The sequence below is a fragment of the Larus michahellis genome, unplaced genomic scaffold (assembly GCF_964199755.1).
Source record: "Larus michahellis unplaced genomic scaffold, bLarMic1.1 SCAFFOLD_518, whole genome shotgun sequence".
In the NCBI taxonomy this organism is placed as follows: domain Eukaryota; kingdom Metazoa; phylum Chordata; class Aves; order Charadriiformes; family Laridae; genus Larus; species Larus michahellis.
In genome coordinates, this window is record NW_027436296.1 from 267 (window position 1) to 24976 (window position 24710).

General features: G+C 69.9%; 1 protein-coding gene across 1 annotated transcript; it reads right to left on the reverse strand.

Annotated features, from left to right (window-relative positions):
- Positions 1-272: 272 nt before the first annotated feature.
- LOC141737187 (neurogenic locus notch homolog protein 3-like) lies at positions 273-24251 on the reverse strand (the record flags this gene model as incomplete). Its single annotated transcript, XM_074571829.1, has 11 exons — positions 273-570; positions 2966-3063; positions 7311-7458; positions 9798-10102; positions 11604-11760; positions 12588-12672; positions 15892-16105; positions 18404-18552; positions 21277-21597; positions 22729-23092; positions 24139-24251. Coding segments are annotated over 11 exons (2252 nt in total), but the record flags the coding sequence as incomplete, so codon positions are not given.
- Positions 24252-24710: the final 459 nt, after the last annotated feature.

Sequence of the window (24710 nt, forward strand, 5' to 3'; positions counted from 1 at the left end):
GGGGAAGCGACGCCCCCCCCCCACTGGAAAGCCCCCAGCCCACGGCCAGGCCGGGGGGGGCGGAGGGGGGGGGAGGGAGGAGGGGGAAAGCCACGGCCCCCCCCGGCCCCGCGGCGAAAGCGAAAGGCGGCTCCGGGCCGGGGGGGGGGGGACGGGGGAAGAAGGCGCGGGGGGGGGACGCGGGGGGGGGGGGGGACTCGCCGTGGGGGGGGTGCGGGGGGGGCCGCGGCTTCCCCCCCCCCCGCCCTTCTTCCCCCTCCCCCCCGCTTTGCCCCCCGAGCGGCGGCTCTTCTTGGCGGGGGGGGGGAGCGGGGGAGGAAAGGCCGGGGGGGGCCGGGGGGGGGGGGAAGGGGGGGGGGAAGGGGGGGGGAAGGGGGCGCCCCCCCCCCCCGGCGCCGGCGGCGGTTCCTCCAGCAGCCGCACGAGGTCGCGGTGCAGCCGCTGCCGGGCCACGGCGCGCGGCGGCCGCTCCAGGTGGTCCGAGAGCTCGCGGTTGGCGCCGTGCGCGAGCAGCAGCCGCGCGGCCTCCAGGCTCCCCTCGCGCGCCGCCAGGAACAGCGGCGTCTCCTCCTGCGGGCGGCGCGTGACGGCGGGAGGGGCCGCGGCGGGGAGGGGGCGACGGGGGTAAGGGGGCGACGGGGGCAATGGGGGTAAGGGGGCAATGGGGGCGACGGGGGCAGTGGGGGCAATGGGGCAAGGGGGGTAAGGGGAGTAAGGGGGGTAATGGGGGCAATGCAGGCAACAGGGGCAACAGGGCAACAGGGGCAATGGGGGCAATGGGGGCAGTGGGGGCAACGGGGGCAACGGGGACAATGGGGACAATGGGGACAATGGGGGCAATGGGGTGTGATGGGGGCAATGGGGGCAGTGGGGGTAAGGGGGACAATGGGGGCAAGGGGGACAATGGGGGCAGTGGGGGCAATGGGGACAATGGGGGCAGTGGGGACAATGGGGACAATGGGGGCAAGGGGGACAATGGGGGCAATGGGGACAATTGGGGGCAGTGGGGACAATGGGGGCAATGGGGACAATGGGGACAATGGGGGCAAGGGGACAATGGGGGCAATGGGGACAATGGGGACAATGGGGGCAAGGGGGACAATGGGGGCAATGGGGACAATGGGGGCAGTGGGGACAATGGGGGCAATGGGGACAATGGGGACAATGGGGGCAGTGGGGACAATGGGGACAATGGGGGCAATGGGGACAATGGGGGCAATGGGGGCAGTGGGGACAATGGGGGCAGTGGGGACAATGGGGACAATGGGGACAATGGGGGCAATGGGGGCAGTGGGGACAATGGGGGCAGTGGGGACAATGGGGACAATGGGGACAATGGGGGCAATGGGGACAATGGGGACAATGGTGCAGTGGGGACAATGGGGGCAGTGGGGGCAGTGGGGACAATGGGGGCAGTGGGGGCAGTGGGGACAATGGGGACAATGGGGACAATGGGGGCAATGGGGACAATGGGGGCAATGGGGGCAATGGGGACAATGGGGGCAGTGGGGGCAATGGGGACAATGGGGGCAGTGGGGACAATGGGGACAATGGGGTCAATGGGGACAATGGGGGCAATGGGGGCAATGGGGACAATGGGGGCAGTGGGGGCAGTGGGGGCAGTGGGGGCAGTGGGGACAATGGGGGCAATGGGGACAATGGGGACAATGGGGTCAATGGGGTCAATGGGGGCAGTGGGGACAATGGGGGCAATGGGGACAATGGGGGCAATGGGGTCAATGGGGACAATGGGGTCAATGGGGGCAATGGGGACAATGGGGGCAGTGGGGACAATGGGGGCAATGGGGACAATGGGGACAATGGGGGCAATGGGGGCAATGGGGACAATGGGGGCAGTGGGGACAATGGGGGCAATGGGGGCAATGGGGACAATGGGGGCAATGGGGACAATGGGGACAATGGGGACAATGGGGGCAATGGGGGCAGTGGGGACAATGGGGACAATGGGGGCAATGGGGACAATGGGGGCAATGGGGGCAATGGGGTCAATGGGGTCAATGGGGTCAATGGGGACAATGGGGTCAATGGGGACAATGGGGGCAATGGGGGCAATGGGGACAATGGGGGCAATGGGGGCAATGGGGACAATGGGGACAATGGGGGCAATGGGGGCAATGGGGACAATGGGGACAATGGGGTCAATGGGGTCAATGGGGACAATGGGGTCAATGGGGACAATGGGGGCAATGGGGGCAATGGGGGCAATGGGGACAATGGGGACAATGGGGGCAATGGGGTCAATGGGGACAATGGGGTCAATGGGGACAATGGGGGCAATGGGGACAATGGGGACAATGGGGGCAATGGGGACAATGGGGACAATGGGGGCAATGGGGGCAATGGGGACAATGGGGACAATGGGGTCAATGGGGTCAATGGGGACAATGGGGTCAATGGGGACAATGGGGGCAATGGGGGCAATGGGGGCAATGGGGGCAATGGGGACAATGGGGACAGTGGGGACAATGGGGACAATGGGGACAATGGGGGCAATGGGGACAATGGGGGCAATGGGGACAATGGGGACAATGGGGGCAATGGGGTCAATGGGGACAATGGGGTCAATGGGGACAATGGGGGCAATGGGGGCAATGGGGACAATGGGGACAGTGGGGACAATGGGGACAATGGGGACAATGGGGGCAATGGGGACAATGGGGTCAATGGGGGCAGTGGGGTCAATGGGGACAATGGGGGCAATGGGGGCAATGGGGCGGCATCTGGGGGCAGTGGGGTGTGATGGGGGGTCAATTGTGGGTCACAGTTGGGGGTCACAGTTGGGGGTGGCGGTTGGGGGTCGCAGTGGGGGTCACAGTTGGGGGTGGCGGTTGGGGGTCATGGTTGGGGGTCACAGTTGGGGGTCATGGTTGGGGGTCGCGGTGGGGATCGCAGTTAGGGGTCGCGGTTGGGGGTCGCGGTTGGGGGTCGCGGTTGGGGGTCGCACCTTGCCGTCCTGCAGGTCCTTGTTGGCCCCCCCCCGCAGCAGGGCCCTCGTGGCCTCCACGTTGTTGACGGCGGCCGCCCAGTGCAGGGCCGACTTCCCTGGGGGGCAGGGGGTCACCGCCCACCGCCCCACGGCCCCCCCGGCCCCACAGACCCCCCCATGGACCCACAGACCCCCCACTGCCCCACGGCCCCCCCGGCCCCACAGACCCCCACAGACCCCCCCATGGACCCACAGACCCCCCACGGACCCCCCCATGGACCCACAGACCCCCCACTGCCCCACGGCCCCCCCGGCCCCACAGACCCCCCCGGCCCCCCCCATGGACCCACAGACCCCCCACTGCCCCACGGCCCCCCCGGCCCCACAGACCCCCACAGACCCCCCCATGGACCCACAGACCCCCCACTGCCCCCCGGCCCCCCCCGGCCCCACAGACCCCCACGGACCCCCCCATGGACCCACAGACCCCCCACTGCCCCATGGCCCCCCCGGCCCCACAGACCCCCACGGACCCCCCCATGGACCCACAGACCCCCCCATGGCCCCACGGCCCCTCACGGACCCACAGACCCCCACAGACCCCCCCCACTGCCCCACGGCCCCCCCCGGCCCCACAGACCCCCCTGCGGACCCACAGACCCCCACGGCCCCACAGATCCCCCACGGCCCCACGGCCCCCCCCACAGACCCACAGATCCATGGACCCCTCTCATGGACCCACAGATTCCCCATGGACCCACAGACCCCCCCACGGCCCCCCCCACAGACCCACACATCCCCCACGGACCTACAGATGGACCCACAGACCCCCCCACGGCCCCACAGACCCCACCGTGGACCCACAGATCCCCCACAGCCCCCCCCCATCGACCCACAGATCCACGGCCCCCCCACATCGACCCACACGTCCCCCACGGACCCACAGACCCCCCCACAGACCCACACCTCCCCCACGGACCCACAGATTCAGGGTCCCCCCATCGACCCACACATCCCCCACGGACCCACAGATCGACCCACAGACCCCCAGACCCCCTCACAGACCCCCCCACGGACCCACAGATCCACGGAACCCCCCCCATGGACCCACAGATTCCACATGGAGCCACGGAGCCCCCACAGACCCACGGACGCCCCCCACGGACCCACAGAACCGCCCCCCCCCCCCGGACACACAGACCCATGGACCCCCCTATGGACCCACAGACCCTGTCACAGACCCACGGACCCCCCCACGGACCCATGGACCCACAGGCCCCCCACGGACCCCCCACGGACCCCCCCACCCAACCCCCCAACTTTGGGCCCCCCCCCGGACGCACCCAGCCCCCCAAGTCCCATTGACGGCGTTGACGTCGGCGTTGACGTTGCAATGAGCTCCCCCCACGTGCCCTCCACCCCCCCAACGGCTCCCGCCCCACACCCCCCCCAACCCCCCCAACCCCCCCACCCAACCCCCCCACTTTGGGCCCCCCCCGGACCCCCCCGGCCCCCCAAGTCCCATCGACGGCGTTGACGTTGGCGTTGACGTTGCAATGAGCTCCCCCCCCATCCCCTCCCCCTGCCCCCGATGGCTCCCTCCCCACCCCCCCCACCCCCCATATCCCCCCCCAACCATCACCCCACATCCCCCCCACCCAACCCCCCAACTTTGGGCCCCCCCCGGCCCCCCAAGTCCCATCGACGGCGTAGACGTTGGCATTGACGTTGGCGTTGACGTTGCAATGAGCTCCCCCCACGTGTCCTCTACCCCCCCGACGGCTCCCTCCCCACCCCCCCCACACCCCATATCCCCCCCAACCATCACCCCACATCCCCCCCACCCAACCCCCCCACTTTGGGCCCCCCCCCGGACGCACCCAGCCCCCCAAGTCCCATCGACGGCGCAGACATTGGCGTTGACGTTGGCGTTGACGTTGCAATGAGCTCCCCCCACGTGCCCTCCACCCCCCAAGAGGGCTCCCTCCCCACCCCCCCCACACCCCCCACAACTCCCCCGACCCCCCCACCCAACCCCCCCACTTTGGGCCCCCCCCGGACCCCCCCGGCCCCCCAAGTCCCATCGACGGCGTTGACGTTGGCGTTGACGTTGCAATGAGCTCCCCCCCCATCCCCTCCCCCTGCCCCCGATGGCTCCCTCCCCACCCCCCCCACCCCCCATATCCCCCCCCAACCATCACCCCACATCCCCCCCACCCAACCCCCCAACTTTGGGCCCCCCCCGGCCCCCCAAGTCCCATCGATGGCGTTGACGTTGGCGTTGACGTTGCAATGGGCTCCCCCCACATGCCCTCCACCCCCCTGACGGCTCCCTCCCCACACCCCCACACCCCATATCCCCCCCCAACCATCACCCCCCACCCCCCCCAACCCCCCCACTTTGGGCCCCCCCCGGACGCACCCAGCCCCCCAAGTCCCATCGACGGCGTAGACGTTGGCGTTGACGTTGGCGTTGACGTTGGCATTGACGTTGCAATGAGCTCCCCCCACGTGCCCTCCACCCCCCAAGACGGCTCCCTCCCCACACCCCCCACAACTCCCCCGACCCCCCCACCCAACCCCCCAACTTTGGCCCCCCACGGCCCCCCAAGTCCCATCGACGGCGTTGACGTTGGCGTTGACGTTGCAATGGGCTCCCCCCACACACCCTCCACCCCCCTGACGGCTCCCGCCCCACACCCCCACACCCCATATCCCCCCCCAACCATCACCCCCCACCGCCCCCACCCAACACCCCCACTTTGGGCCCCCCCCGGCTCCCCAAGTCCCATCGACGGCGTAGACGTTGGCGTTGACGTTGGCGTTGACATTGCAATGAGCTCCCCCCATGTGTCCTCCACCCCCCCAATGGCTCCCTCCCCACACCCCCCCCACCCCATATCCCCCCCCAACCATCACCCCACACCGCCCCCACCCAACCCCCCAACTTTGGGCCCCCCCCGGACGCACCCGGCCCCCCAAGTCCCATCAACGGCATTGATGTCGGCGTTGACGTTGCAATGAGCTCCCCCCACGTGTCCTCCACCCCCCCAACGGCTCCCTCCCCACACCCCCCACGGACCCCCCCACCCAACCCCCCCACTTTGGCCCCCCCCGGCCCCCAAGTCCCATCGACGGCGCAGACGTTGGCGTTGACGTTGGCGTTGACGTTGCAATGAGCTCCCCCCACGTGTCCTCCACCCCCCTGACGGCTCCCGCCCCACACCCCCCACAACTCCCCCGACCCCCCCACCCAAACCCCCAACTTTGGGCCCCCCCCGGCTCCCCAAGTCCCATCGACGGCGTAGACGTTGGCATTGATGTCGGCGTTGACGTTGCAATGAGCTCCCCCCATGTGTCCTCCACCCCCCCAATGGCTCCCTCCCCACACCCCCCCCACCCCATATCCCCCCCAACCATCACCCCACATCCCCCCCACCCAACCCCCCCACTTTGGGCCCCCCCCGGACGCACCCAGCCCCCCAAGTCCCATCGACAGCGTAGACGTTGGCGTTGACGTTGGCGTTGACGTTGCAATGAGCTCCCCCCATGTGTCCTCCACCCCCCCGACGGCTCCCGCCCCACACCCCCCACAACCCCCCCAACCCCCACACCCAACCCCCCCACTTTGGGCCCCCCCCGGACGCACCCGGCCCCCCAAGTCCCATCGACGGCGTTGACGTTGGCGTTGACGTTGCAATGAGCTCCCCCCCCATCCCCTCCCCCTGCCCCCGACAGCTCCCTCCCCACCCCCCCCACACCCCATATCCCCCCCCAACCATCACCCCACATCCCCCCCACCCAACCCCCCCACTTTGGGCCCCCCCCCGGACCCCCCCGGCCCCCCAAGTCCCATCGACGGCGTAGACGTTGGCGTTGACGTTGGCATTGAAATTGCGATGAGCTCCCCCCACGTGCCCTCCACCCCCCAAGACGGCTCCCTCCCCACACCCCCCACACCCCCCACAACTCCCCCGACCCCCCCACCCAACCCCCCAACTTTGGGCCCCCCCCGGCCCCCCAAGTCCCATCGACGGCGTTGACGTTGGCGTTGACGTTGCAATGGGCTCCCCCCACATGCCCTCCACCCCCCTGACGGCTCCCGCCCCACACCCCCCACAACTCCCCCGACCCCCCCACCCAACCCCCCAACTTTGGGCCCCCCCTGGACGCACCCAGCCCCCCAAGTCCCATCGACGGCGCAGACGTTGGCATTGACGTTGGCATTGACGTTGCAATGAGCTCCCCCCACGTGTCCTCCACCCCCCTGACGGCTCCCTCCCCACACCCCACACCCCATATCCCCCACCCCCCCCCTCCGCCCCCCAACCTCTGGGTCCCTCCCCCTCCCCCCGGGCCCCACCGCTCTCGTCCACGGCGTTGACGTCGGCGTGGCAGGCGACGAGCTCCTCCACCAGCCCCTCCACCGCCAGCCGCGCCGCCAGCATGAGCGCGGTGGAACCGTCCCCCGTCCGGGCATCCAGGTCCGTGGAGCGGTTCCGGATCAGGATCTAGGGCAGGGCCGGGGGTGGGGACGGGGGGGACGGGACATACACATGGGGGTCACCACCCCACGGCCGCAGAGGATGTCCCGTTGGACATCCATGTTGGGTGCTCCATGGCCGCACCGGGTGCCTCATGACCAGATGATGGGTGCCCCACAGCACCCTCTACCCCATGGCCATGTTGGGTTCTCCATGACCATGTTGGGTGCTCCATGGCCACGTTGGGTGCCCCATGAACAGATGGGTGCCCCATGGCCATGTTGGGTGCCCCATGGCCAAACCGGGTGCTCCATGACCAGATGATGGGTGCCCCACGGCAGCACCCTCTACCCCATGGCCATTTTGGGTCCTCCATGACCACGTTGGGTGCCCCATGAACAGATGGGTGCCCCATGGCCATGTTGGGTGCCCCATGGCCATGTTGGGCGTCCCATGACCATATTGGGTGCCCCATGGCAGCGCCCTGTACCCCATGGCCATTTTGGGTCCTCCATGACCACGTTGGGTGCTCCATGGCCACACTGGGTGCCCCATGACCAGATGATGGGTGCCCCACAGCACCCTCTACCCCATGGCCATGTTGGGTCCTCCATGACCATGTTGGGTGCCCCATGGCCACACTGGGTGCCCCATGACCAGATGATGGGTGCCCCACAGCACCCTCTACCCCATGGCCATGTTGGGTGCTCCATGACCAGATGATGGGTGCCCCACAGCACCCTCTACCCCATGACCATGTTGGGTGTCCCATGACCAGATGGGTGCCCCATGGCCATGTTGGGTGCCCCATGGCCAAACCGGGTGCCCCATGACCAGATGATGGGTGCCCCACAGCACCCTCTACCCCATGGCCATGTTGGGCGTCCCAAGACCATGTTGGGTGCCCCATGGCAGCGCCCTGTACCCCATGGCCATTTTGGGTCCTCCATGACCATGTTGGGTGCCCCATGGCCACACTGGGTGCCCCATGACCAGATGATGGGTGCCCCACAGCACCCTCTACCCCATGGCCATGTTGGGTGCTCCATGACCAGATGATGGGTGCCCCACAGCACCCTCTACCCCATGACCATGTTGGGTGTCCCATGACCAGATGGGTGCCCCATGGCCATGTTGGGTGCCCCATGGCCAAACCGGGTGCCCCATGACCAGATGATGGGTGCCCCACAGCACCCTCTACCCCATGGCCATGTTGGGCGTCCCAAGACCATGTTGGGTGCCCCATGGCAGCGCCCTGTACCCCATGGCCATTTTGGGTCCTCCATGACCATGTTGGGTGCTCCATGGCCACGTTGGGTGCCCCATGACCAGATGATGGGTGCCCCACAGCACCCTCTACCCCATGGCCATGTTGGGTGCTCCATGACCAGATGATGGGTGCCCCACAGCACCCTCTACCCCATGACCATGTTGGGTGCCCCATGACCAGATGGGTGCCCCATGGCCATGTTGGGTGCCCCATGGCCAAACCGGGTGCCCCATGACCAGATGATGGGTGCCCCATGGCAGCACCCTGTACCCCATGACCATGTTGGGTCCTCCATGACCATGTTGGGTGCCCCATGGCCAAACCGGGTGCCCCATGACCAGATGAGGGGTGCCCCACGGCAGCACCCTCTACCCCATGACCATGTTGGGTGTCCCAAGACCATGTTGGGTGCCCCACAGCAGCACCCTCTACCCCATGGCCATGTTGGGTCCTCCATGACCATGTTGGGTGCCCCATGGCCACACCGGGTGCCCCATGACCACGTTGGGTGCCCCATGGCCATGTCGGGTGCCCCATGGCCATGTTGGGTGCTCCATGGCCAAACCAGGTGCCCCATGACCAGGTGATGGGTGCCCCACAGCACCCTCTACCCCATGACCATGTTGGGTGTCCCAAGACCATGTTGGGTGCCCCATGACCATGTTGGGTCCTCCATGACCATGTTGGGTGCCCCATGGCCATGTTGGGTGCTCCATGACCAGATGATGGGTGCCCCACGGCAGCACCCTCTACCCCATGACCATGTTGGGTGCCCCATGACCGGATGGGAGCCCCATGACCATGTTGGGTCCTCCATGACCATGTTGGGTGCCCCATGGCCATGTTGGGTGCTCCATGACCAGATGATGGGTGCCCCACGGCAGCACCCTGTACCCCATGACCATGTTGGGTGCCCCATGACCGGATGGGAGCCCCATGACCATGTTGGGTCCTCCATGACCACGTTGGGTGCCCCACGACCAGACGATGGGTGCCCCACGCCAGCGCCCTCTACCCCACGACCACGTTGGGTGTCCCACGCCCACGTTGGGTGCCCCCTGACCAGCCGGGGTGCCCGGTGGCCGGGTGCCCTCACCTGGAAGACGCCCTGGGCGTCGGCGGTGACGGCGGCGTGCAGCGGGGTGCGTCCCGCCTTGTCCTGGGCGTTGGGGTCGGCGCCGGCGTCCAGCAGGCGTTTGGCGGCGTCGGCGCGGGCGTAGCGGGCGGCCAGGTGCAGGGCGGTCTCGCCCGTCCGGTCCGTCTGGGCGCCCAGGTTGGCACCCTGGCAGATGAGGTCACCGATGATGCCGGCCGAAGCTTCCTCGCCCTCCTCTTCCTCGGCCACCTGGGCTTCCGGGCTGGCCCCGCAGAAGGAGGCCAACATCAAGGGGGTGAAGCCGTCTGTGGGTGCGCGGAGGAAGGGGGGGGGGGTGTCAGAGGGTGCCCAGGGCTCTCCTGGGCATTGTCACCCACTTGGGGTGGGGCCTTCAGGACCCTCACCATGCCCTTGGTGGCCTCCAGACCCCACATCAGCTCTACCATGCCCTTGGTGGCCTCCACACCCCACATCAGCTCTACCAGGTCCTTGGCGACCTCCAGACCCCACATCAGCTCTACCATGCCCTTGGTGGCCTCCACACCCCACATCAGCTCTACCACGTCCTTGGTGGCCTCCAGACCCCACATCAGCTCTACCAGGTCCTTGGCGACCTCCAGACCCCACATCACCTCTACCAGGTCCTTGGTGGCCTCCAGACCCCACATCAGCTCTACCAGGTCCTTGGTGGCCTCCACACCCCACATCAGCTCTACCACGTCCTTGGTGGCCTCTGAACCCCACATCCCCTTTACCAGGTCCTTGGTGGCCTCCAGACCCCACATCAGCTCTACCACATCCTTGGTGGCCTCCACACCCCACATCAGCTCTACCAGGTCCTTGGTGGCCTCCAGACCCCACATCAGCTCTACCAGGTCCTTGGTGGCCTCCAGACCCCACATCAGCTCTACCAGGCTGGCCCCATGGTGGCCCTCCATTCCCCATATCCATCCAGGCTGGCCCCATGGTGGCCCCCCCATGCCCCACGTCCATCCTATCTGGCCCCATGGTGGCCCTCCACGCCCCACGTCCATCCTACCCGGCCCCATGGATGGCCCCCCCACGCCCTGTGTCCATCCTACCCGGCCCCATGGTGGCCCCCCCATGCCCCATGTCCACCCAGGCTGGCCCCATGGTGGCCCCCCCACGCCCCACATCCATTCTGCATGGTCCCATGGTAGCCTCCCGTGCCCCACATCCAACCAGGCTGGCCCCATGGTGGCCCCCCATGCCCCACATCCCTCCCTGCTGCCCCCATGGTGGCCCCCCCACGCCCCACATCCATCCTACCCAGCCCCATGGTGGCCCCCCACGCCCCACATCCATTCTGCATGGTCCCATGGTAGCCTCCCGTGCCCCACATCCAACCAGGCTGGGCCCATGGTGGCCCCCCATGCCCCACATCCCTCCCTGCTGCCCCCATGGTGGCCCCCCCACGCCCCACATCCATCCTACCCGGCCCCATGGTGTCCCCCCCACGCCCCACATCCATTCTGCATGGTCCCATGGTAGCCTCCCGTGCCCCACATCCACCCAGGCTGGCCCCATGGTGGCCCCCCACGCCCCACATCCCTCCCTGCTGCCCCCATGGTGGCCCCCCCACGCCCCACATCCATCCTACCCAGCCCCATGGTGTCCCCCCCACGCCCCACATCCATTCTGCATGGTCCCATGGTGGCCCCCCACGCCCCACATCCACCCAGGCTGGCCCCATGGTGGCCCCCCACGCCCCACGTCCATCCTACCCAGCCCCTGGGTGTCCCGTTCCCCCCCCCCACCGCCCCCCACCCCCCATCCCCCCCCCACCTGGCCCCCGCACGTTGACGTCCAGGCAGTCGGAGTCGAAGTCGCCCTGGGGGGGGGTCAGGGCGGTGGCCGGGGGCACGCGGATGTCGGCGGCGACCAGGTGGCTCTGGGTCCACTGGCGACTGTCCACGGGGTCCTGGGGCTGCGCCTCCCCCACCTGCCCCCGGGCAACCGGCCACGGTGGGTGCTGGGACCCCCCACCCCCGGCCGTCGGGGAGGTGGGACCCCCACCCATGGTGGTCCCTGGCCATCGGGGTCCCGGATCCCCACCCATGGTGGTCCCTGGGTATGGGGTGATGAGACCCTCCCCCACCCAGGAGGGTGCTGGACCCCCACCCATGGTGGTCCCAGACCCCCACCCATGATGGGGCCACCCATGGTGGTCCCTGGCCATTGGGGTCCCAGACCCCCCACCCATGAGGGTCCCAGACCCCCACCCATGAGGGTCCCTGGGTATGGGGTGATGAGACCCCCCCACCCATGAGGGTGCTGGACCCCCACCCATGATGGGGCTGGAGACCCCCACCCATGGTGGTCACTGGCCATCGGGGTCCCAGACCCCCACCCATGGTGGTCCCTGGGTATGGGGTGATGAGACCCCCCCACCCATGAGGGTGCTGGACCCCCACCCATGATGGGGCTGGAGACCCCCACCCATGGTGGTCACTGGCCATTGGGGTCCCAGACCCCCACCCATGGTGGCACTGGACCCCCACCCATGGTGGTCACTGGCCATCAGGGTGCTTGGGACCCCCACCCATGAGGGTCCCAGACCCCCACCCACGGTGGTCCCTGGCCATGGGGGTGCTGGAGCCCCCCCCCGCACCCATGACGGTGGCCCACGCGGTGGCCCACGGCGGGGGGGGGGGGGGGGGGGGGGCGTGCCAAGACCCAGCCCCCACCCCCCACCCCCTGCCCGTGGGGATACGTGGCCACCCCGCCCCCCCCCGCCCCCCAAGTGCCCCCCAAGTGCCCCCCAAGTACCTTCAGCCTCTTGGCCTCGGGGCAGTCGCCGTCCGGCCACTCCTCGGGGGGGGCCCCCATGAGGGTCTCCCCCTTCCCCATGGGCCTGGGGGGGGGGGGGAGGGGGGGAGAGGGGGGGGGCACGGCCCTCAGCTGGGTGCCCCCCCCCTCAATATTTGGGGGGTGGGGGGTGTCACCCCCAAAGCCCGGGGGGGGGGTGGGGTGGGGGATGTCGCTGGGACCCCCCCCCTGCAATGAGCTGGGGCTGGGGGGGGGGCTTCGGGGGGGGGGGGTGGTTTTGTGTGTGTGTGTGAAACCCATTGACACCCCCCCACATCCCCCCACACGCCCCCCCCAAGTTGTACTGGGACCCCCCCCAGCCCCAGTGACCCCCCAGCCCCCCCAGCCCCCCCCCCCGATGCCCCCCCAGTTGCGCTGGGACCCCCCCGAGCCCCATTTTCCCCTGCTCCCCCCAGTCCCCCCCCCCCCAGCGCCTCCCAGTGCCTCCCAGTGTCCCCCCCTCCCCCCAGCACCCCCCCCAGTGCCTCCCAGTGCCTCCCAGTGTCCCCACAGTGCCCCCAGCACCCCCCCCAGTGCCTCCCAGTGCCTCCCAGTGCCCCCCAGTGTCCCCCCACTCCCCCCAGCCCCCCCCAATGCCTCCCAGTGCCTCCCAGTGCCTCCCAGTGTCCCCCCAGTGCCCCCAGCACCCCCCCCAGTGCCTCCCAGTGCCTCCCAGTGCCCCCCAGTGTCCCCCCACTCCCCCCAGCACCCCCCCCAGTGCCTCCCAGTGCCTCCCAGTGCCCCCCAGTGTCCCCCCCCTCCCCCCAGCACCCCCCCCAGTGCCTCCCAGTGCCTCCCAGTGCCCCCCAGTGTCCCCCCACTCCCCCCAGCCCCCCCCAATGCCTCCCAGTGCCTCCCAGTGCCCCCCAGTGTCCCCCCAGTGCCCCCAGCACCCTCCCCAGTGCCTCCCAGTGCCTCCCAGTGCCCCCCAGTGTCCCCCCACTCCCCCCAGCACCCCCCCCAGTGCCTCCCAGTGCCTCCCAGTGCCCCCCAGTGTCCCCCCCCTCCCCCCAGCACCCCCCCCAGTGCCTCCCAGTGCCTCCCAGTGCCCCCCAGTGTCCCCCCACTCCCCCCAGCCCCCCCCAATGCCTCCCAGTGCCTCCCAGTGCCCCCCACTGTCCCCCCACTCCCCCCAGCCCCCCCCAGTGCCTCCCAGTGCCTCCCAGTGCCTCCCAGTGTCCCCCCCCTCCCCCCAGCACCCCCCCCAGTGCCTCCCAGTGCCTCCCAGTGCCCCCCAGTGTCCCCCCCCTCCCCCCAGCACCCCCCCAGTGCCTCCCAGTGCCTCCCAGTGCCTCCCAGTGTCCCCCCAGTGCCCCCAGCACCCCCCCCAGTGCCTCCCAGTGCCTCCCAGTGCCCCCCAGTGTCCCCCCACTCCCCCCAGCCCCCCCCAATGCCTCCCAGTGCCTCCCAGTGCCTCCCAGTGTCCCCCCACTCCCCCCAGCCCCCCCCCAGTGCCTCCCAGTGTCCCCCCAGTGCCCCCAGCCCCCCCCAGTGCCTCCCAGTGCCTCCCAGTGCCCCCCAGTGTCCCCCCCCTCCCCCCAGCACCTCCCCCAATGCCTCCCAGTGCCTCCCAGTGCCTCCCAGTGTCCCCACAGTGCCCCCAGCCCCCCCCCAGTGCCTCCCAGTGCCTCCCAGTGCCCCCCAGTGTCCCCCCACTCCCCCCAGCCCCCCCCCAGTGCCTCCCAGTGCCTCCCAGTGCCCCCCAGTGTCCCCCAACTCCCCCCAGCCCCCCCAGTGCCTCCCAGTGCCCCCCAGTGTCCCCCCCCTCCCCCCAGCACCCCCCCAGTGCCTCCCAGTGCCTCCCAGTGCCTCCCAGTGCCCCCCCACTCCCCCCAGCACCCCCCCCAGTGCCTCCCAGTGTCCCCCCAGTGCCCCCAGCCCCCCCCCAGTGCCTCCCAGTGCCTCCCAGTGCCCCCCAGTGTCCCCCCACTCCCTCCAGCCCCCCCCCAGTGCCTCCCAGTGCCTCCCAGTGCCCCCCAGTGCCCCCCAGTGTCCCCCCACTCCCCCCAGCCCCCCCCAGTGCCTCCCAGTGCCTCCCAGTGCCCCCCAGTGTCCCCCCACTCCCCCCAGCCCCCCCTCCCAGTGCCTCCCAGTGTCCCCCCAGTGCCCCCAACCCCCCCCAGTGCCTCCCAGTGCCTCCCAGTGCCCCCCAGTGCCCCCCAGTGTCCCCCCACTCCCCCCAGCCCCCCCCAGTGCCTCCCAGTGCCTCCCAGTGCCCCCCAGTGTCCCCCCACTCCCCCCAGCCCCCCCTCCCAGTGCCTCCCAGTGTCCCCCCACTCCCCCCAGCCCCCCCTCCCAGTGCCTCCCAGTGCCTCCCAGTGTCCCCCCACTCCCCCCAGCCCCCCCCAATGCCTCCCAGTGCCTCCCAGTGCCCCCCAGTGTCCCCCCACTCCCCCCAGTCCCCCCTCCCAGTGCCTCCCAGTGTCCCCCCAGTGCCCCCAGCCCCCCCCAGTGCCTCCCAGTGTCCCCCCAGTGCCCCCCAGCCCCCCCCAGTGCCTCCCAGTGCCCCCCAGTGCCCCCCAGTGTCCCCACAGTGCCCCCAGCCCCCCCCAGTGCCTCCCAGTGCCTCCCAGTGCCTCCCAGTGTCCCCCCACTCCCCCCAGCCCCCCCCCAATGCCTCCCAGTGCCCCCCAGTGTCCCCCCACTCCCCCCAGCCCCCCCCAGTGCCTCCCAGTGTCCCCCCAGTGCCCCCCAGCCCCCCCCAGTGCCTCCCAGTGCCCCCCAGTGTCCCCACAGTGCCCCCAGCCCCCCCCAGTGCCTCCCAGTGCCTCCCAGTGCCTCCCAGTGTCCCCCCACTCCCCCCAGCCCCCCCTCCCAGTGCCTCCCAGTGCCCCCCAGTGTCCCCCCACTCCCCCCAGCCCCCCCCAGTGCCTCCCAGTGTCCCCCCAGTGCCCCCCAGCCCCCCCCAGTGCCTCCCAGTGCCCCCCAGTGTCCCCCCACTCCCCCCAGCCCCCCCCCAATGCCTCCCAGTGCCTCCCAGTGCCCCCCAGTGTCCCCACAGTGCCCCCAGCCCCCCCCAGTGCCTCCCAGTGCCTCCCAGTGCCTCCCAGTGTCCCCCCACTCCCCCCAGCCCCCCCCCAATGCCTCCCAGTGCCTCCCAGTGTCCCCCCAGTGCCCCCAGCCCCCCCCAGTGCCTCCCAGTGCCTCCCAGTGTCCCCCCACTCCCCCCAGCCCCCCCCAATGCCTCCCAGTGCCTCCCAGTGCCTCCCAGTGCCCCCCCACCCCCCCCAGCCCCCCCGCCCCGGTGCCCCCCCCAGCCCCTCACTTCATGCCCAGGGCGTCCTGCCCCACGGGCTCCCTCCGGCCCCTCTGCCCCTCCTTGGCCAGGCTGAAGCCCTCGGGCAACCAGAGGGTGCTCTGCTCCCGCCGCCGCCGGGCCACCAGCACCCCCAGCACCGCGATGGCCAGCAGGATGACGCCCCCCACCCCCACCAGCGGCAGCAGCCCCACGGCGGCCGGCTCCTCGGGCAGCTTGTCACCTGCGGGGGGTGTGGGGCAGGGGTTGGGGACACACACACACACACACACACACAACCTCAGGGAGGTGCCACAAGTTGGGGACACCATTGTGGTGATGCCACCAAGGGAGATCCACACCATGAGGACACCATCGTGGTGATGCCACCATGGGGCAGGCACCAGTTGGGGACACCATCGTGGTGATGCCACCAAGGGAGATCCACATGATGGGGACACCATCGTGGTGACGCCACCATGGGGCACCCACAAGTTGGGGACACCATCGTGGTGATGCCACCAAGGGAGATCCACACGATGAGGACACCATCGTGGTGATGCCACCATGGGGCAGGCACCAGTTGGGGACACCATCATGGTGATGCCACCAAGGGAGATCCACACGATGAGGACACCATCGTGGTGATGCCACCATGGGACACCCACAAGTTGGGGACACCATGATGGTGCTTCCACCATGGGGCACCCACAAGTTGGGGACACCATCATGGTGATGCCACCAAGGGAGATCCACGTGATGAGGACACCGTGATGGTGATGCCACCATGGGGCACCCACAAGTTGGGGACACCATCATGGTGATGCCACCATGGGGCACCCACAAGTTGGGGACACCATTGTGGTGATGCCACCGTGGGAGGCACCCACAGGTTGGGGACACCATCGGGGGGATGTCACCATGGAGGCACCCACATGCTGGGGACACCCCACGCATGGCCGACACCGTCACCACCGGGACGCCCCACAGCCCAGGGACACGTCACCCCTCCCCTCCCTCAGCTGGGGACACGCCACGTGTCAGGGGGACGTGGGGTGGGGATGGGGGACACGGGACGGGGATGGTGGGATGGGGTGGGATGGGGTGGGGGCCATGGGGGCCATGGGCTGGGGAAGGTGCAGGTGGGATGGGGTGGGATGGGTCAGGAGACCATGGGATTGGAGATGGTGATGCCGGGGGGGACACGGGATGGGGATGGTGGGGATGGGTGGGACGTGTCAGGGGGACGTGGGGTGGGGATGGGGGACATGGGATGGGGACGGTGGGACGGGATGGGGACCATGGAGGACACGGGTTGGGAATGGTGGGATGGGATGGGTCAGGAGGCCATGGGATGGAGATGGTGATGCCGGGGGACATGGGACGGGGATGGTGGGGATGGGTGGGAAGGGATGGGGATGGGGGACAGTGGGATGGGGATGGTGGTGATGGGGACCATGGAGGACATGGGCTGGGAATGATGGTGCTGGGGGACGTGGGATGGGGATGGTGGGGTGGGATGGGATGGGGATGGTGGGGATGAGTGGGAAGGGATGGGGCTGGTGGGATGGGATGGGTGGGATGGAGGACGTGGGTTGGGAATGGTGGTGCTGGGGGACACGGGATGGGGATGATGGTGGGCATGGGATGGGATGGGGACCATGGAGGACATGGGATGGGAATGGTGGTGCTGGGGGGCATGGGATGGGGATGGTGGGATGGTGGGAATGGGATGGGATGGGATGGGATGGGATGGGGATGGTGGGGATGGGCTGGGGGCCGTGGGGATGGTGGGATGGGCTGGGGACCATGGAAGACGTGGGTTGGGAATGGTGATGCTGAGGGACGCAGGATGGGGATGGTGGGATGGGATGGGATGGGATGGGATGGGGATGGGATGGGGATGGTGGTGATGGGGACCAGGGAGGACATGGGCTGGGAATGGTGGTGCTGGGGGACGCGGGATGGGGATGGTGGGATGGGATGGGATGGGATGGGGATGGTGGTGATGGGGACCATGGAGGACATGGGTTGGGCACGGTGATGCTTGGGGACGTGGGATGGGGATGGTGGGGTGGGATGGGATGGGATGGTGGAGATGGGTGGGAAGGGATGGGGCTGGTGGGATGGGATGGGTGGGATGGAGGACGTGGGTTGGGAATGGTGATGCTGGGGGCCACGGGATGGGGATGGTGGGATGGGATGGGATGGGATGGGGTTGGTGGGGATGGGATGGGATGGGGATGGTGGGGATGGGATGGGGGCCGTGGGGATGGTGGGATGGGCTGGGGACCATGGAAGATGTGGGTTGGGAATGGTGATGCTGGGGGACGCGGGATGGGGATGGTGGGATGGGATGGGATGGGATGGGGATGGTGGGGATGGGATGGGATGGGATGGGATGGGATGGGATGGGGGCCATGGGCTGGGGATGGTGGGATGGGCTGGGGGCCGTGGGGCTGGTGGGATGGGCTGGGGCCCGTGGAGGCCGTGGGTCGGGGGTGGCGGGGGCGGGTTCCCGGGTGCCGGGGGGGTCCCTCACCGCGCACGGCCGTGACGGGGTAGGGCAGGTGGAGGCGCTCCAGGGCCGAGAGCGCCCCCAGGTAGTCGGCGGCGCTGCGGGTGTCGGGGAAGCACTTGGCGGGTCCCCGGGCGCACAAGCGGTTGTCCATCTCCAAGGTCGCCACCGAGCTGCCGGGGGACGGTCAGGGGGACGCGGGGTTGGGGGGTGGGGCGGGGGAGGGGGCTCGCGGTGCCGTGAGGCGAGACGGCTGGCAGCCACGGGCTCGTGGAATCCAGCGCCCGTGGGTCCACAACCCACGGCACCCATGGCCCCCTGGCTCCTCGACCCATGGCCCAAGATTTCCACCACCCATGGCCCCATGGACCCATGGCACCCACCACCCACGTCCCCATGACCCCATGACCCATGGCACCCATGGCCCCATGACCCCATGACCCACGGCCCCATGACCCAAGACATCCACCACCCATGGCCCCATGACCCATGGCACCCATGGCACCCATGGCCCCATGACCCCATGACCCATGGCCCCATGACCCAAGACTTCCACCACCCATGGCCCCATGGCACCCATGGCCCCACGACCCATGGCACCCATGTCCCCACGTCCCCATGACCCATGGCACCCACGTCCCCATGACCCCATGACCCATGGCCCCATGACTCAAGACTTCCACCACCCATGGCCCCATGGCACCCATGGCACCCACCACCCATGGCCCCATGACCCATGGCACCCACGTCCCCATGTCCCCGTGACCCCATGACCCATGGCCCCATGACTCAAGACTTCCACCACCCATGGCCCCATGGCACCCATGGCACCCACCACCCATGGCCCCATGACCCATGGCACCCATGGCCCCACGTCCCCATGACCCATGGCACCCATGTCCCCATGACCCCATGACCCACGGCCCCATGACCCAAGACATCCACCACCCATGGCCCCATGACCCATGGCACCCATGGCATCCACGGCCCCATGACCCCATGACCCATGGCACTCATGTCCCCATGACCCCATGACCCACAGCCCCATGACCCAAGACATCCACCACCCATGGTCCTGCAACCCATGGCACCCACGTCCCCATGACCCCATGACCCATGGCACCCATGGCCCCATGACCCATGGCACCCATGTCCCCATGACCCAAGACATCCACCACCCATGGCCCCATGACCCATGGCACCCATGGCATCCACGGCCCCATGACCCCATGACCCATGGCACCCAAGTCCCCATGACCCATGGCACTCATGTCCCCATGACCCCATGACCCACAGCCCCATGACCCAAGACATCCACCACCCATGGTCCTGCAACCCATGGCACCCACGTCCCCATGACCCCATGACCCATGGCACCCATGGCCCCATGACCCAAGACATCCACCACCCATGGCCCTGCAACCCATGGCACCCACCACCCATGGCCCCATGACCCATGGCACCCATGGCCCCACATCCCCATTACCCATGGCACCCACGTCCCCATGACCCCATGACCCATGGCACCCACGTGCCCGTGACCCATGGCACCCATGGCCCCATGACCCATGGCCCCATGACTGAAGACAACCAGCCCCCATGGGGTCACCGTATCCAGCACCTATGGCCCCACAGCCAATGGCACCCATGTCCCCGTGACCCATGGCACCCATGGGCCCCATGGCCCCTTGACCCACGGCCCTCATGTCCCCATGGCCCCTTGACCCATGTCTCCATGACCCAAGACACCCAGCACCCACATCCCCATGACCCGTGGCACCCACGGCCTCAGGACCCGAGACACCCCTGGCGTCTGTGGCTCCGTGGCCCACGGCACCCGGCAGCCACGGCCTCGTGGCTCACGGCACCCAGCACCCCTAGCCCCGCAAGCCGTGGCACTCACCTTCCCACGGCCCCATGACCCGTGGGCCCCGTGACCCCATGACCCATCCCCTGTCCCCCATGTCTCTCGCCCCATGTCCCCCAGCACCGCCATTCCCAGCCCATCCCCTCCATCCCATCCCATCCCATCCCATCCCATCCCATCCATCCCATCCCATCCCACCATCCCCATCCCGTGTCCCTCAGCACCACCATTCCCAACCCACGTCTTCCATGGTCCCCATCCCCACCATCCCCATCCCATCCCATGTCCCCCATCCCATCCCCCCCATCCCATCCCATCCCATCCCATCCCATCCCATCCCATCCCATCCCATCCCATCCCACCATCCCCATCCCACGTCCCCCATCCCATCCCATCCCGCCATCCCCATCCCACATCCCCCATCCCATCCCATCCCCATCCCATGTCCCCCATCCCATCATCCCCGTCCCATCCCATCCCACGTCCCCCATCCCATCCCATCCCACCATCCCCATCCCATTCCATCCCATCCCACCATTCCCATCCCATGTCCCCCATCCCATCCCACCATCCCCATCCCATGTCCCCCATCTCATCCCATCCCACCATTCCCATCCCACATCTCCCATCCCATCCCACCATCCCCACCCCATGTCCCCCATCCCGTCCCATCCCACCATCCCCATCCCATCCCATCCCATCCCACCATTCCCATCCCACATCTCCCATCCCATCCCATCCCATCCCACCATCCCCATCCCATCCCATCCCATCCCATCCCATCCCACCATCCCCATCCCATGTCCCCCATCTCATCCCATCCCATCCCACCATTCCCATCCCATGTCCCCCATCCCATCCCATCCCATCCCACCATCCCCATCCCATCCCATCCCATCCCATCCCATCCCACCATCCCCATCCCACCCCATCCCACCCCATCCCATCCCACCGTCCCCACCCCACGTCCCCCATCCCACCCCCTCCCGATATCCCCGTCCCATCCCACCATCCCCGTCCCCCCGCTCACCCGATGACCTCGGGGGCCACCTCCCTCCTCCGCAACCTCCGGGGCCTGTAGTAGGGCTGGATCATGTAGCGGCCGTCGGGATGGAGGCGGAAGCGCAGGGAGGTGCGCAGGATGGCGCTGAGGCGTTGCAGGAAGGCGGCGCTGGCCCGGCGCAGTTCCTCGGGGGGCAGGAGGACGGTGACCACCAAGACCCCCTGGGCCAGGGCCTCGGGGACCTGCTGGGCGCAATCCAGCCCGTCCCAGCCGCACTCCTCGCTGGCGCAGCCCTGGTCGCAGCGCCCGTCCCCAAAGTGGTCGGCGCAGTACTGCTCGTAGAGGGGGCTGCCGGAGGGAAGGGGGGGCACGGCGTGGGGCACGGCGTTGGGGGGGGGGGGGGGGCACGGGGGGAGGCGGAAGGATAGGGGGACGCGGGGGGATGTGGGGACGTGGCGGTCGTGGGGGGCTTGGGTGGGAGCTGGGGACATGGGGGGCATGGGGGGAGGGGGAAGGATGGGGGGACATGGGGACATGGGGGGATATGGGGACATGGGGGGATATGGGGACATGGCGGTCGTGGGGGGCTTGGGTGGGAGATGGGGACATGGGGGGATATGGGGACATGGGGGCATGGGGGGGACATGGGGGACATGGGGGGATAAGGGGACATGGGGGGATATGGGGATATGGGGACAGGGGGTGACCCTGGGGACAGGGGGTGGCCCATGGGGACAGGAGGTGGCCCGTGGGGACACGGGGTGACCCATGAGGATGGGGGGTGGCCCGTGGGGACAGGGGGTGACCCACGAGGACATGGGTGGCCCACAGGGACATGGGGTGGCCTGTGGGGACATGGGTGGCCCGTGGGGACAGGAGGTGGCCCGTGGGGCCATGGGGTGACCCTGGGGACATGGGGTGGCCCACAGGGACAGGAGGTGACCCATGGGGACAGGGGGTGACCCGTGGGGACAGGGGGTGACCCACGAGGACATGGGTGGCCCACAGGGACATGGGGTGGCCTGTGGGGACATGGGGTGACCCTGGGGACAGGAGGTGACCCGTGGGGACAGGGGGTGACCCGTGGGGACATGGGGTGACCCTGGGGACAGGGGGTGGCCCATGGGGACAGGAGGTGGCCCGTGGGGACACGGGGTGACCCATGAGGATGGGGGGTGGCCCGTGGGGACAGGGGGTGACCCACGGGGACATGGGTGGCCCACAGGGACATGGGGTGGCCTGTGGGGACATGGGTGGCCCGTGGGGACAGGAGGTGGCCCGTGGGGCCATGGGGTGACCCTGGGGACATGGGGTGGCCCACAGGGACAGGAGGTGACCCATGGGGACAGGGGGTGGCCCATGGGGACATGGGTGGTCGTGGGGACAGAGGGTGGCCCGTGGGGACGGGAGGTGGCCCGCGGGGACAGGGGGTGGCCCGCGGGGACAGGGGGTGGCCGCGGGGCCGCTGGGGCCACTGACTTGCAGGCGCGGGGCGGGGGGTGGCACTCGAAGTTGTCGTAGAGGCAGGGGGGGGTGTCGCAGCGGGGGTCGCAGCGGCCGTTGGTGAAGAGGGGGGGGCACTCGGGGACGCGGCAGTGTCCCCAAGGGTCCCCCACCCGCAGGGCGCAGTCCCCCCCGTCCCACCCGCACGCGGGGGTGTTGCACTCCCGGTCGCACGTCCCGTCCCCCCCCTTGGGGTCGCAGGTTTCCCGACACCCCCCGTTTTCCCGCCCGGGGGGGCCCGGCCGCCCCCTTGGCAAAAGGGCCCCCCCCCGGCGCCTGGGGGGCAGGTGGCGTTGGAGGCCGCGGGGGGGCGGCTCTCGCAGCGGGGGCCGGAGAAACCCTGGGGAGGGGGGGGGGGGGACACAAGGTGGGGAGGGGGGGGGTCAGTGGGGGGGGGCGGGGAGCACCCCAACCCGCCTTGTGACCCCCCCCCAGGGCACCCAAACCCCCCCCAACCCACCCTGTGACCCCCCCCAGGGCACCCAAACCCCCCCCCAGCCCCCCCAACGCACCCTGTGCCCCCCCCAGGGCACCCAAACCCCCCCCAACCCACCCTGTGACCCCCCCAGGGCACCCAACCCCCCCCCCAACCCCCCCCAACCCACCCTGTGCCCCCCCCAGGGCACCGAACCCCCCCCCCAGCCCCCTCAACTCCACCTTGTGACCCCCCCCAGGGCACCCAAACCCCCAGCGCCCCCCCCCGACCCACCCTGTGCCCCCCCCAGGGCACCCAAACCCCCCCAACCCCACCTTGTGACCCCCCCCCAGGGCACCCAACCCCCCCCAGCCCCCCCAACCCCACCTTGTGACCCCCTCCCAGGGCACCAAAGCCCCCCCCCAGCCCCCCGACCCACCCTGTGCCCCCCCCAGGGCACCCAACCCCCCCCCCAACCCACCCTGTGACCCCCCCCCAGGGCACCAAAGCCCCCCCCAGCCCCCCAACTCCACCTTGTGACCCCCCCCCAGGGCAACAAAGCCCCCCCCCCCAGCCCACCTTGTGACATCCCCCACAGGGCACCAAAGCCCCCCCCAGCCCCTCGACCCACCCTGTGCCCCCCCAGGGCACCCAACCCCCCCCCCAGCCCCCCCAACCCCACCCTGTGACCCCCCCCAGGGCACCTAACCCCCCCCCAGCCCCCCAACTCCACCTTGTGACCCCCCCCCAGGGCACCCAAACCCCCCCCCAGGACCCCCAACCCCACCTTGTGACCCCCCCCAGCCCCCCCCAACCCACCCTGTGCCCCCCTCCCATTCCCCGGGCATCTCCCCCCCGGCCCTGTGCCCCCCCCCCAGGGCACTGGGTGCCCCTGGGTGGGCACTGGGGGGCACTGGGGGGCACTGGTGGACACGGGGGGGGCACCGGGGGGCAGAGGGGCCCCGACTCACCGGGGGGCAGCGGCAGACGTAGCCGCGGGGGGAGCCGGGCTGGGGGTGGCAGCGCCCGCCGTGGCGGCAGGGGGGGGGCTGGCAGGGGCTCGGGGGGGTCTGGCAGCGCTGCCCTGAGGGGGGGGGGGGGGGGGGCGGAGCTGGGGGTCGGCGGGGGGGGGCAGAGACACCCCCCCCCCCCCCAACCTCCACCCCCCCGGCACCCCCCCAGGGCTCTTTACCCACCCCAGAAACCCCCTGGCACCCCCTCGGTGCCCCCCCCCCAACTCCCCCCCCCACATGTCCCCCTGCCCCCCCCCGGCACCCCCCACGTCCCATCGCCCCCCCCCCCAGCACCCACCCCAAGTCCCCCTGCCCCCCCCGCCCCCCCCAGCACCCATCGCCCCCCCCCAGCACCCTCCCCGTGTCCCCCTGCCCCCCCCAGCACCCATCACTCCCCCCCCAGCACCCTCCCCATGTCCCCCTGCCCCCCCCGCCCCCCCCCAGCACCCATCACCCCCCCCCCCCAGCACCCACCCCATGTCCCCCTGCCCCCCCCCCAGCACCCACTACCCCCCCCAGCACCCTCCCCA